The following is a 14750-nucleotide window of genomic DNA, read 5'->3' as shown; positions in this document are numbered from 1 at the left end:
ATGTTTTTTTGGTGTTTCTTTGTTTTCCCACAATTTGCTCCGAATATACTCCATTAACTACAACCCTGTCTGTCACTCAGCCGCTGCCTGTTCCATTCAGCAATATTGGGATCTAAACTCAGAGATCGCAGTTTATTGATGCGTCTTTTGGCTGAAAGCGGATCCGCGACGTCTTCTGCATCTCCTCTATCTATGATTTTAGTCACCCAATCACAAAATCAGTAAGATTAGTCTGTCTGATCTCCCTGACATAAAGCGGTGCTGCTTCTGATCACAAAGTCTATGTGACTTTAGATTGTGATGGAGACCCGTGCTCCTGTCCTCAATTGCTCAAGGGACTAACCCTTTGTAATCACCCAAGCATTAGTCAATTCTTGGCATATGGTGCAAACAGGACTAGGTTTATTGAAAACAACAAACATAATCAGATGATCCCATCAACTACCAGATAGCCTCCAGCCAGCAATGGCCACCTGGTAAAGAGTCTTTATTTCAGGGTGATCCCGAGGGAGCCGCAGCATTCCAGGGGTACCAATGGAGAGCCCAAGGTCCTTACCGGCTTGTAGTTCCCACGCCTCCCTACTGGCTTTCTTGTTAGTGGGCAGAACATACGCTAATTTCCAATCCCGTTAACTGTGATTAGTTAAATAAATTTGTTACCGGTTTTGCTAGTAACCCACTAAGCCTATTTAATAACTTTGGGTGAATCTCATCAGCCCCCACTGACTTGTTTGTCTTTACGTTAGACGGCTGAAACCCTTTCCTATGTTTTCTGTAAAAACTGAACAAAAATGTATCTTTTGTCCTCTAAATTAATGAATTGCCCTCTACTTGCAGGGGGATGTTGGTGAGGTGGGACCAGTTGGACCATCAGGGATTCCTGGACCTCAGGTATTACTTAGTATTTTATGGAAATCATGTGACATGCCATGGGAATCTTCGCTTTCAGAATATTAACGGCCATTCTTTGCCCCGTAGGGACCTCCTGGGAACATGGGAGCACCTGGAATCAAAGGTGATAAGGTGATCTAAATATATTTCATTATCATAGAGACAATCTCTGAACCTTTAGTTGCTTTATTTATAATACAAAATGGTTTAAATGCAGAATAATTTCTTTGCACATTATTCCAGAGTCACATAATTACAAGCACAGGAATCATTAAATAAAGTCATGTTTTCAGGAATTAAGCTTCAGACAGAGCATTTCATCTTTTAGATGCTTTCTAGGATATTTGAAATAAAAGGTTTAGGATTTCACTGGATGTTAGGAGTGGGATAATCATTCTGAGTGGAAACGGCTATAAGCTGAGCGTGAGATAATTATTTATTATATCATAGCGGGTAGATATTATACACATTTCCAAGTCGTTTTTTCTTATAGAATCTGTATCTGAATGTAAGTGTTTTATCTGTGTCTGCGTAACAATATGTTATTTAGGGTGAACGTGGATTTTCAGGAGAACCAGGAGAGCTCGGGTACCCAGGAGATAAGGTATATATATCTGTGATATAAAATTCCAGTGTTTAAAGGGTAATATGATGATACGAAAACTTAATTCAGTGACAGGAGGGTGAGATCAGACCAAAAGGGTTGAAAGAGAGCTTACAACAAGAGGATGGAAGGAGAGGTCAGAGTGAGAGGATGGGGGAGAGGTCAGAGTGAGAGGATGGAGGGAGAGGTCAGAGTGAGAGGATGGGGGGAGAGGTCAGAGTGAGAGGATGGAGGGAGAGGTCAGAGTGAGAGGATGGAGGGAGAGGTCAGAGTCAGAGGATGAAAGGAGAGGTCAGAGTGAAAGGATGGTTTGAGAGGATGGAAGGAGATGTCAGAGTGAGAGGATGGAGGGAGAGGTTAGAGTGAGAGGATGAAAGGAGAGGTCAGAGTGAGATGATGGAAGGAGAGGATGGAAGGAGACATCAGAGTGAGAGGATGGAGGGAGAGGTCAGAGTGAGAGGATGGGGGGAATGTCAGAGTGAGAGGATAAAGGGAGAGGTCAGATTGAGAGGATGGAAGGAGACGTCAGAGTGAGAGGATGGAGGGAGAGGTCAGAGTGAGAGGATGGAGGGAGAGGTCAGAGTGAGAGGATGGAGGGAGAGGTCAGAGTGAGAGGATAAAGGGAGAGGTCAGATTGAGAGGATGGAAGGAGACGTCAGAGTGAGAGGATGGAAGGAGAGGTCAGAGTGAGAGGATGGAAGGAGACGTCAGAGTGAGAGGATGGAAGGAGAGGTCAGAGTGAGAGGATGGGGGAGAGGTCAGAGTGAGAGGATGGAGGGAGAGGTCAGAGTGAGAGGATGGGGGGAGAGGTCAGAGTGAGAGGATGGAGGGAGAGGTCAGAGTGAGAGGATGGAGGGAGAGGTCAGAGTCAGAGGATGAAAGGAGAGGTCAGAGTGAAAGGATGGTTTGAGAGGATGGAAGGAGACGTCAGAGTGAGAGGATGGAGGGAGAGGTCAGAGGGAGAGGTCAGAGTGAGAGGATGGAGGGAGAGGTCAGAGTGAGAGGATGAAAGGAGAGGTCAGAGTGAGAGGATGGTGGGAGTGAGCGGATGGGGGGAGATGTCAGAGTGGGAGGATGGAAGGAGATGTCAGAGTGAGAGGATGGAGGGAGAGGTCAGAGTGAGAGGATGGAGGGAGAGGTCAGAGTGAGAGGATGGTGGGAGTGAGAGGATGGGGGGAGATGTCAGAGTGGGAGGATGGAAGGAGATGTCAGAGTGAGAGGATGGAGGGAGAGGTCAGAGTGAGAGGATGGTGGGAGAGGTGGGAGTGAGAGGATGGGGGAGATGTCAGAGTGAGAGGATAAAGGGAGAGGTCAGAGTGAGAGGATGGAGGGAGAGGTCAGAGTGAGAGGATGGAAGGAGGCGTCAGAGTGATAGGGTGGGGGAGAGGTCAGAGTGAGAGGACAGAGTGAAAGGATGGAAGGAGAGGTCAGAGTGAGATGATGGTGTGAGAGGATGGAGGGAGAGTTCATTGTGAAATGTTAATTACATTTTCTTGTAATTTTTTTAATAGGGCGCAGCAGGTCTCCCAGGGCCTCCAGGACCCAAAGGAAAGCAGGGACCCCCGGTACGTTGCCCAAAATTTCTTTTAAAAAAAACATTGGGTGTCAAACAAAGATCATTCATTTTGTTTATCATGGATAGAATGAAATCTAAAAGTTACTTTGTATTTTGACTTAAATAGATGCCAAAAATGTTTATGCCCTGAGTGCTGCGAGCTCTGGGATGGTAGATTGGAGAGATGGCGCCGTCTAATGGGAACTGGTGTAACAGATCAGAGCACTGATTGCTCTAGAATTGCATGGTATTAATGTGTAATGTGGCGGAATCCTGTGCAATTAACACAAGATCCCTTTGCTGCAAAACCCTGTTCACGCAGGTGTCACCCACAGATACCTGGAAGCTCCGGACTCTCCGATTCACCTTCCCCTTTCTCCAGCCATGCCCACTTCCCTCCAACTCCCAGTTTATTTGAGCCTATGTGGGGCTAGCCCCACCTCCACAGATGGCTAGCCACTCCCCCAGAAGATGGAGCGCTTCAGGTGGCCCACCCTGGGACTTTTCCATGTATGCACCATGAGCTCCATCATTATCTGCATGCTCCTCGCTCCATCCTGTGCTTGTTATCACGAGTGAGAGAGAGAGAGAGTATCTTTGTTGTACTTCCGCAGGGAATAATGTATCAGTATTTTCTTTATATATTATGTATGTATATTTTAGATGTAGCAGTGAAATGTGTTCCAGAATAATCCACAGCTGGAGAATATACAGCCTGACTGGAGCACTTTCATCTGCTAATAACAGTCATGTTCTGTATCCTGACTTTTATATGATTCAATGCAGGGTTAATATATACTATATATATATATATATATATATATATATATATATATATATATTATATTATTTACGTGCCTGATTGGAATACTTGTCAAATGATTCATTTTTATGTGTATAACATTTTAGGGGAAAATTGGTGATCGAGGTCTCAGAGGACCCCCTGGACCCCCCGGGCCTGAGGTAATAATATCAGCGTTAAACTTGTTTGGGTTCCTTAATGCTGGTTGGCTCAGTTAGTGCTTCATAGTTGCTGCTGCACATCCTGACCTCTGACCAAACCAAAGTCACATGACATGTCACATGACAGGATATCAGGAACAATACTTATTTATTATTTACATTTTATTAAAGGTATAATCTGATTTACCCGCAGTGCATCAATCCGTCCCCTTTAATCTTAAAGTATTCTTCTGGTTTTATAGGGGTTTCCTGGAGACATTGGGTTACCTGGTGTGAATGGACCCGAAGGGCCAAAGGTAAAAACTTACACTCCACCTTTCATTATTCTCAAATTAGAGCTGTCATTCCCCGGAAGTTTTTCCAGCTGAAAAGCCTCAAACCTTGATTCCTGATATATCTGCGTGAAAAATAAATTCATTAAATAACAATCGGTACCCAAAAGGAGGACTCTCCCATACAGAACATTTCTCAGAACACAAACCATGTCCAGGTTTAGTGTCAATAGATATTCACAAAAAAAGGGACTATAAGGTAGTAGAGTTATGTATTTGTATTGGTACGAATCGCAAAGTTACAGATTTTTGGCCCTTTTACTCAATCTCTCTCTTTCTAAATGTTTCCCTACCTTATCTGCTGACCACTTCCGCTTCTGCATCTTCCTGATCTCAATCTTCTCTTTTACCTTCTATCACTGCCTGCTTCTCTGCGGACATAACTTGGCATGAAGTTCTGGAAAATAGCCAAGCTTCCTCTGACTCCATCCTCCAGGGGGGCACGTCACCGAAAGCACTTTGGCGGAAGTTCACTTTAGTGCAAAATGGTGGCACTTCTGGTCACATTCTGTCACCTGATTGGAGGATTGTACATAATCTAGTGCGAGAGGGCCATTTTGGCAGAAGCTCGTGCGAGGTGATGTCTGTGGAGATGCAGACGAAGATAGAAGATAAAAGAAAGAAGATGAAGAACAAGAACATGCAAAAGCAGAAGTGATCATCAGAGAACATAGGGACACAGTTAGCGAGTGAATGAGAGTGTGGGAGAAGTGATTGAGAGTAAATGTGGGCAACAGGCAACAAATTAGAAAAATAACTCATTCTAATCCATGTTCTACTAAACGTTCACTGTTTCTTACAGGGTGTTCCTGGAGACAGAGGGCCAGTGGGCCCCCAGGGTCCAAAGGGTGTAGAGGTAGGAAACATCACTGCCTGTGTCTGCACCCCCACCCCAATATATCATAACTACCAGTGTCTGCACCCCAATATACTATCACTGCTGATGTTTGCACTTCTTACCCTCTTGCCAGCATGATTTTTTGTCCTTTTTGTATTTGAAAACAAAATCGCTGCATGGTGCAAATCGCTATTAGCTTATTTATTTTTCTGACACCATCTCTGCATAAAGATCATTTTACCTTAAAAAAAACAATTTAACATGCCCCCATATCTCCAGCGCCCTCTATATCAAAATATATTTATTGGAGAATTTAAAACCTGCAATGCTTATTTCTCTCATTCTTATAAAACAGGGAGAAGAGGGACCAGAAGGACCTCGAGGTGCAATCGGACCAAGGGTAAGATGCTATTAACTCTTTCTCCAGGGAGATCTTTTACATCCTGCAGTTACATATTTTTTTGGGGGGGATTGCACTGTGCATTATGAAGGGTGACCACAGGGAGCTTCTTTCACAGGAAGGGCAGACCCCGGGAGGATTCTCCTGGAGCACCCAAGGGAGCTTCTCCTGGAGGAAGGGCCAACCCCGGGGGATTCTCCTGGAGGAAGGACCGACCCGGGAGCTTTTCTCAGGAGGACTCACCAGGCCTCTCCTGGAGGAAGGACCAACCCCAGTGAGCTTGTCCAGGAGAAAGGGCTGTGCCCAGGGAGTTTTTTTTTATTGAGGAAGGACTGACCCAGGGCAGCTTCTCCTGGAGGAAGGGCTGACCCTGGAGAGCATCTCCTGGAGGAAGGGTTGACCCTGGTGAGCTTCTTTTGGGGGAAGGGCTGACCATGGGGAGCTTCTCCTGGGGGAAGGGCTGACACTGGGGAGCTTCTCTTGGAGGAAGGGCTGACCCTGGGGAGCTTCTCCTGGAGGAAGGGCTGACCCTGGGGAGCTTCTCCTGGAGGAAGGGTTGACCCCTGGGGATCTTGTCCTGGAGGTATGAGCGATCCTGGGGAGCTTCTCTGCAAAAATGGTCTATTGCAAGCCTTTAGGAAATAAATGCACTATTATGTTTCAACAAATCTGTGGACTGAACAGAGAGGAATGGCAGTTACCCCATGGTCAGTCAAGCCCATGGTTTGTACTGTATCCATGCCACACATTAAAAGTCCTGTCTTTCTGAGAGGTGACAGTCTGTATAACACATTAATCAGTTAATGTAAAGAGGAAGCAAGCATATTCTAAACGTTTAGGTTGCCAAAAACCTTGAAATAGAGCAGACACATTACCTTTCCAAGTGGGATCAGTAAAGCCCAGTAGGTCTAGAGGCTAATAGAATCTGAGGTTTGAAGCCCCTTACACCTTATGCATCCCCTTTGATGATTACAGACATACCTGGCCCCTGTTATGCAGGAAACCAAACATCTGGTAAAATAGCCAGGAACCCCTCGTCCGTCCCGGGTGATTGATGAACGCTGATTCACTTCCCTGCCCTGCTGTTCGCTGTTATTTATGTGGCAGACATTCCCTTGGAGTCGCTGGAGTTTGGGGCCCTTTTTTTATGTTTCTCTTGTGAAATAAGAGAATAGATCTCTTATGCAGTGAATAGATCTCGTGATGCAGAAGGGCCAAAACGTGGCATTAGCAGCCTCACCGACCCGTTTTACCTTATGGGCTCACCTCTGATTAAAGACTTACAGTTCAGTAATGAGTATGGTTTATAATATAGTTACTAAGACTTGTACGTTGGTGTGAGATCAGGAAGTGTGCATGTCTAACAGTCAGTTCTTTACAAATTTCTATGTAAATAATGTTTCTTATTTTTTTGGGCAGGGAAGACCAGGGCGGAAAGGCTATGCCGGTGAACCAGGTCTAGAGGGATTAAAGGTAACTTCACCAAGTTTAATTGTTTTGATCTGTTCACTAAGAACATAACTGAGGTCACAGACCCGCGCATGCTAGCAGCTTTACTAAAATGCAAGTTGTTAGTGAATGTGAGTGCCTGCTTCTTTAAAGTTTAAACAACCCCTATTTATTTATTTTTTAAGAAGAGGTTTGGGGATGGGGGAGACTAACACCTCTCGCGACCCCTGGGGATCTTAGTTGCATATTTCATTTATAATTCACAGGTTAATGAATTTGCAAGTTTCTAGCTTTTTCAGCTCACATCCAAGGGGGATAAGGGGGCATTGACATAATTTTTCCCCAGAAAAATCAAGTAACTCAGATTCATTAACCTGAACGTTGCAAACCTAGGAGGTTGCGAGACTTGTGAGCCCCCCAGCAATACAAGCAATACTAACTAACTAAATAATTACATTTAAAAAAGAAATGCGGTCCCAGTACCCCTATTAACCAATGTGGGGTAGTGACTGTGCACTCCATCACACCCCCATCATGTTCCCAGTGGAGTGAGGGGGTTAAAGATTCTATATTATATTTTGGGGGGCACTTCCATAATCTAATCTGGAGATAAAGATGTAATGTAAAAAAAAAATTAACATCCATAAAGACTGTTCCATGAGATGAGGACACAAAGTGTGCCACTTGTAAACCAAGAAAAAGTTACTTACCTTTTTTAGGGCCAATCCAGTGATAATCCACAAAGTCCTTGTCTCGCAATTTTCAGGCCATTGAAACGGGCCATCCAGAAAAAATAAGGCTTAACCTTGCTGAAACAAACACTCCATCTTCACGTCATGGCGCTGTCAAAGGTGGCTGCTACCTGTGCTGGATATACACTAGTGCACAATAGTGGCCCGCAGTGTTATAAGTCTGTATTACATCTCCATTGACTTAAACTGACTAATTAGACTTGAATGAGGTCCATTGAAGTAAATGAAGATGTAATGCAGACATCTAACACTGGGGGCCGCTGGTGTGCATTGGTATATGAGAATGGTCCTGCGCAGCCATTCCAGAAAAAGTGCCTCTGGCAATAATGTTTTTGGGGTTTTTGCTCCCCTTTTTTGGATGGCTCCTTTCCATGGACTGAAAACTGAGGGGTAAGAGCTTTGTGAATTATTCCTGGATTTGCCCTTAAAAAGCTAAGTGACTCCTTTTTTCTTTACAGGTGGCATCCTTTAGGGTTCAAATTTATTTGAAAGTTGCCTGCGTTCTTAAACTTGCATGCACTCAATATACTCACAACTTCTGTGTGTACAGGCGGATACACTTGGAGACAGGAACATGGTCGGGTCACATAGCACAATGTCACACAATCCTGCAGTAAAATGCAAGGCTCGAAAGAAAACTCCATGGGGATGGAGTAAGAGGGTGAGGGGGTTAGGAAGGGAGTTTGTATGTGTAAGTGTGTGTGTGAGAGTAAGTATGTGTGTTAATGTGGGAGTGTGTAAATATGTATGCCAGTGGATATATTAGTTACCGGGGTCTCAGGGGGCTGAATGGGCCTTTTGGCTTTTTCTGTGCCCTGGGCCAGAAGATGCTAATGCGAGTTGGCTTTAGTGAATTTGCGAGCTGAACTTAGTGAATAGACCCCAAAGAGTTAATTGAGCAAAAATATTTATAGCTCAGCTCTTCCAGCCTGTCCAGCACAGTACCCACCTCTGTAAGCTTTATTTCTGATTTCACCAAGCTCCCATCTGCCCACGGATTCCCACTCTCATCCATAATTATCAGTTTTACCTGGGACCGGTATTGACCCCATGGCCAGCATCCCTCTGAAGCCCCACAGTCAGCTGAGACCAGTTCTGCATCCCCAAATGCTGCAATAACGTATTTACTGATAAATTTCCCATTAAGAGTGAAAAGATCTAAAATTTGGGATATCGCATTATACGGAGTCCAGTGTACCTTAAATACAGAGTTAGGGTATCACACTTTTAGATTTCATAGGTGGACTAACTGTCCTGACAAACATAAAACAATATCATATCATGCTCTATTGACCTGTAATGGGATATTAATTATACATCATATTCAAATTGTGCTTTATATGATTGTTTGTTGCATTAGAATTTTAATGACCTTGTTCTTTATTAGGGTGAAACTGGAGACTTAGGAAATGTTGGAAAAATTGGTGAAGCCGTAAGTTGTATTTTTTTCTGTTCTTGGTATTTGCTTTTTAATGAAAAAATTTGATTGGAGTTTATTCTGTTTAATGTTTGTTTTCAATGTATAGAAACATTTTAATTTAGAATGTAGATCAGTAACATACGTTTTAATAAGCACTAGCGCTCCCAAAACATAACACTCAGATGTTGGAGATGGAAGTGTTTGCATGCAATTTTAAATGTGAGTTCTAACTAACAAATGAACGGATGACAATTATACCCTACCTTCCCACACTCCATACATGGAGGAGGTAATAAAATCACCCATGGGAGTTTATGCAGACGACTGTATTGATACTAAGTTGGGAGGGAAATTTTGTTTAAGAAAAGGATCAGCCTGGGCAAAAGCTTCCCCAGTGAGAGCGACATGATGAACAAGAGTCTGAAATCATGGTTGACAAAAACGTGAGGTTGATTACAGAAGTATAATACTTCTATAGAACCCCCGACAGTGCTTGGGACCTCGTCAGAGGTCTAGCAATGACCCGAGTAGGTCTAACAACTACCAGTCTCCAGGAGGACCCTTGGTCTGAGACAACTAGGGAGTCCCTAACAGTGCAGGTCTTCATACTGTGTCGGTTGAGCCTCCAGGTACTATGGGCACATGGACTTAGCAGCTATTCTCCAGACTCCAATGAGCCAATCCTAAATCATAGTCAAGGTTCAGGCCAAATGGCCAGGGCATGCTGAGTTTGAGCAAAGTCCAAATAACAAGGTCAGTGAAGTTAAACCAAGGCCTGGAATACCAAAAAATCAATCAAACCATTGCGCACCCAAAACATTACCAAAAGGATCACTACAGAAACGATGATATGCATCTAGTACCTGCTTTAAGTAGTCATTTGCTCATGAAATTCCAGATGAAAACAAAACATTTTGATACCGGAATGTACACAGAGGTGCAGTAAAAGACATCCAATGCGTAGAACGGTGCACATGGATTAGACGCTAAGACGTGACTAGGAAGGTAGCTCATCTGCAGCAGGGAATGAGACAGAACCCAATGACATCACCTAAAGCCCAAGGACAGGCAAGCAGCGTAAGATGGAAGGCCCTCACGACAAATGCAACTTTGTTCCCACTGTAATAAGGAATGAGCTCAGTGTGACTGACAGGAATGGTGGCCTCCAGGTAATTTAATGGCATTCGCAGGGTATTACCGCAAAATAAATACATTTTACATGTACGGTATATTTCTGACCATGAACAAATTGCTCTAGATTCAAGACACGATGAACTATAGGAAGCTTAAAAAACACCCTGCAAAGGCATGAAAAACCACAGTATACCAGTTACAATTTAACCTTCTAATAATAACACATGGTCTGCACTAACATCATACGTCGTGCTATGCCTATGAGATATGTACACTAATCATGTACATTTCAACAATTAGTGATGATTGCTAAGAAATTCGCTCTCAGTAAGTTCCATTACGGAAGATTTTGGTGAAATAAGTCAGTTTTGTCTTTATGGTAAGTGCATTGTTTTATCAACATTATTCTCAAACTGTCTTACAGGGGCCGGCTGGGTTACCTGGAGAGGCTGGACCTCCTGGCATTCCTGGAGAAAAGGTAAGATTTCCTCTGTCACTCTAATCCTATCATCTATACCCTAAAATTATGAAATGGCATTTTAGCAACATATGTTTATTTAAGGCTGCGTAATTCCATCTAGAGGCTTCTCATTTTGGGTCTGTAATGGTAATGTTCTCTGTTTTCTAGAAGGGAAATGTTGGCAGGGATCTGTAGAGGGGTGTTCTCAAGGATCTGGAGGGGGGGATGTTGGCAGGGATCTGGAGGGGGGATGTTCTCAAGGATCTGGAGGGGGAATGTTCTCAAGGATCTGGAGGGGGAATGTTTTCAAGGATCTGGAGGGGGAATGTTCTCAAGGATCTGGAGGGGGAATGTTCTCAAGGATCTGGAGGGGGAATGTTTTCAAGGATCTGGAGGGGGAATGTTCTCAAGGATCTGGAGGGGGAATGTTCTCAAGGATCTGGAGGGGGAATGTTCTCAAGGATCTGGAGGGGGAATGTTGGCAGGGATCTGGAGGGGGAATGTTGGCAGGGATCTGGAGGGGGAATGTTGGCAGGGATCTGGAGGGGGAATGTTGGCAGGGATCTGGAGGGGGAATGTTCACAGGGATCTGGAGGGGGAATGTTGGCAGGGATCTGGAGGGGGAATGTTTGAAGGGGTTTGGAAGGGTATTTTTTCACTGATCTGGAGGAGTTTACCTATCCTAAGACATCCTCAGCTGACTTCATGAAAAGTGTGAATGATATGTCAGATATGATATGGATATTGCTCTTGGTCTGAAATAGGTTTCACTCAACTAAGCCTATGTTCATTTATGAAAGAAGCTGTCAAATTTTCCACAAGACAAAAGCTGCCATCATAGCGAAACACTCAATCTTGGAGACCTTATAGGTTGTTAGGAGTAACAGAAAATTGATGTTAAAAACACCCAAATGCGATGAATAATGGAAATAATTGCAGTGAGTGTGCCACTTTACAAAGGTCAGCGGAGAGCAATATATCCAGCATGTATAAAGAGATGCTAAGCACTGCAATGAGTAAAGAGCTTACAGTCTATCTCTAGACCTGCACGGAAGGCTGGGATGTTCATGGTCCTTTATGAACTCTTAATTGCGGAGCCTGCGGTCAATGTTTGGATTTTACAGAATTTTGAGGCTTTACAGGTTCAGCTCACAGCAGCAAGAATCAAGGTAGATAGAAAACTCACATTGTAATGTTTTACAGGGTGACCGAGGAACTCCTGGTCCTGAGGGACCTTCTGGTGAAAAGGGAACAATAGTAAGTACCAAATAGCCACTACTCTGGGGAACGGGTGGGGACCCTATTGGAGAATGGTGTATTTATGGTATCCTATGGATTAGCCCAACTCCCGTCAATTTGCTCAGTGTTTGGCAAATAGACCTAATTGTGTGATATGGGGTACAAATAATTCAAGTAGTGTTGAAACTGTCTTTGCGTGGTTTTCTTTCTGTTAATTCTGTGGAATGGTTGCCCCCTCAGTAAACCATTTACCGTTTAGTCAAACACTGCAGAGATACCGAAGGCATAAGTAATACTACTCTGCCATCTATTATTCTTACTGAACTATGTCCCAGTGAGTCCAAAATTACTTGTTAAATTCTGTGTTTTAATCTCCAGGGTTATCTAGGAATTCCGGGATTGCCGGGTGTGATCGGGCCCCCAGGATTACCTGTAAGTAACAAGAACTCAATTTCTATTAGACGGAGATGGCTGAATGTTTTGGTTTTTTTTGCCATCTGATCTAGAATCAGACAATCTGGCCCAGGCTCAGGTCTCTTGTCTTGCAGAGTTGTTCCATATTCAAGCAAGGTGGTTGGGGTCCCTCGCTCTTTGCCCATGGCCCCAAAACATCCTCATTGTTGGATAAGAAACCATTGTTTGGCTTGTGGTCCAGCTCCAGGAGCCAGACTCCTCTTGGACCTGTGACTTATATCTCTAAACTGATCATAGACGTTACTTTTCCACAAAGTGATAGGACCTCGATTTAGAAAGGCTTCCTAAAACCATGGTCCTCTCAGCTGTCAGGAATGGGCACTGGGCACATTAGGAGGTCTTCTACTCGACTAAGTGATTAGACCCTTAACATAAAGCTGATGATTGTGAGTCCTTGAGCCACGGCTTTCTAAGCCTGAATCTTTCTATCCATAGAGACAAAAACTGCCTTCAAGGGTCAAGACTATAGGCATCGACCTCTAGAACAACAACAAACGCCAAACTATTGGTCCGTGAGGTTATGGACCCCCTTGCTAACACTTTTTATTTCACACTGTCTGACTTAGCATTGGAATTATTTTTATGTTATAATTTATTTTGTGTTTTAGTATATTTTGTTCTAAAATCTTTTCATGTTAGGGGCCATCTGGACCACGGGGGTCTCCAGGGGAGCAAGGACCAAAGGGCTTAATAGTAAGTTGCCAAAACTACAGTATTACAAACCAACAGCACTTACCATTTATTACTGTGAATTATTCTTGTTATGGTCATGGTGGAAAATCACCACCCCCTTGCGCAGGGCTGCTGCTCCGTTCCAGAGATCTGATGCTAAAGTCCTATAGTAACAGTGACGTACAATGGTCGCCAACATGTTTACCCTAACCATACTCTACATTTCCTGCACTTCTCCTTACCGCTGCCACCCACACGCATTCTAACACCATATACTAACAAACACACTCACACTAAACAGTAACACACACTCACCCTAGAACAACATATGCTTACACATATACCCTCTTACCTTACAGCGGGCTGCTGCCCTACTACTTCAGTGTCACAACCCCTCGTTTACCAGGGCACCTTAATGCAGGACTGGTGGGAGTATGGGGTGAGGAGGAAGCAGCAGGTGGCTCCAGAGACTCTGGGCTAGAGTACACTTCAACCTCATAGTCCACTTTTGGGTCTGCCCAGCAAAACACTTTGGGCTTCAGCCTCTTTAGGCCATGCCTAGCAGCGCACTGAGTATATATATATATATATATATATATATATATATATATATATATATATATATATACTCAGGGATACTCACAGGTTCATGACTTTGTGAGCCACTTGCTTTTTTCACCTTGCATCCACTCGGCTCAGGTTTTTGCGAGTGTTGCTTGTTTTTTGCCAGCTGGCAAACAGTTGCAGTTTAGTTCTCCGGACATTTCTTTGTGGGTTTTTGTTTTTTTGTAACAAAATCTTTCTGCGTGACTGCTAATTATTTATCCAGATTGCAGAGTGGACTGTTTATAATGTTTGTTGAAGCAAGCTGAAATATGTTTATTGCCGTTTCTGTTATGTTAGAAAATAAATGGATTGTGAGTGCTAAATAATATGCGAATCTGATACATATTTCCACATTTTCCTGGTTGCGCTCGGTAGTTATAATCAGCTTGCATGTAAATGTTGCCTTATGGGCTAACAATTATTTGTATGCAGTGAACATAATGTTTGCTGATGCTGATTTGTTTATTAAAATGGTTTTGGAAAAATATACTAATTAGATGACCCTCTGCTATGTCTGTAAGAAGTGGTAAAGCTGCAGAACATGGACAACCATCAGCCTTTCAGTCTGTACCCGGCAAAGAAACAGTAGAACAAGTTTATAGAACGGGGCAGAAAGAGGAAAATAAGAGCGGATGAAGAATCCTTCCAGGAACCCCAAAACACGGATCCAGTGTGTAGAGCACCCCAACTCCCATGGGCCCCAAAACACAGCTGATGCATGTATAGAACTCCAACTGAATAGGACCCAAACATGTGAGCACCCCAACTCCCAAGGCCTAGTGTGTAGAGCTGGCCCTAACCATCAATCCCCTCCCTTATCTCCTATTAAAAATATATATATGATGCAGATTACACTTAACAACTGCTCTTTTTTCGAGTTGACTTTTCTCCTTGGCCTACCTTTGGGTTCCACGCTTTCCTCTTTTGTCTGTCCTGTAATGCAGTAAAAACCCAAATAGAC

General features: G+C 43.7%; 1 protein-coding gene across 1 annotated transcript in view; it reads left to right on the top strand.

Annotated features, from left to right (window-relative positions):
• LOC149271618 (uncharacterized) overlaps positions 1–14750 on the top strand; it is a 59573-nt gene that overhangs the window by 21202 nt on the left and 23621 nt on the right. Inside the window, exons 8-18 of the mRNA XM_089507276.1 lie at positions 838–891; positions 979–1023; positions 1442–1495; positions 3007–3060; positions 3960–4013; positions 4256–4309; positions 5148–5201; positions 5539–5583; positions 7003–7056; positions 9172–9216; positions 10763–10816. Coding sequence (XP_089363402.1) covers positions 838–891; positions 979–1023; positions 1442–1495; positions 3007–3060; positions 3960–4013; positions 4256–4309; positions 5148–5201; positions 5539–5583; positions 7003–7056; positions 9172–9216; positions 10763–10816 — 567 coding nt within the window. The remainder of the gene's footprint in view (positions 1–837; positions 892–978; positions 1024–1441; positions 1496–3006; positions 3061–3959; positions 4014–4255; positions 4310–5147; positions 5202–5538; positions 5584–7002; positions 7057–9171; positions 9217–10762; positions 10817–14750) is intronic.

Source organism: Sceloporus occidentalis, unplaced genomic scaffold, assembly GCF_023333645.1.
Source record: "Sceloporus occidentalis isolate IW3139 unplaced genomic scaffold, rSceOcc1.0.p SCAF_484, whole genome shotgun sequence".
NCBI lineage: Eukaryota > Metazoa > Chordata > Lepidosauria > Squamata > Phrynosomatidae > Sceloporus > Sceloporus occidentalis.
The sequence above is the reverse complement of the archived record's forward strand: the minus strand, read 5'-3'. Positions and strand labels throughout refer to the sequence as shown.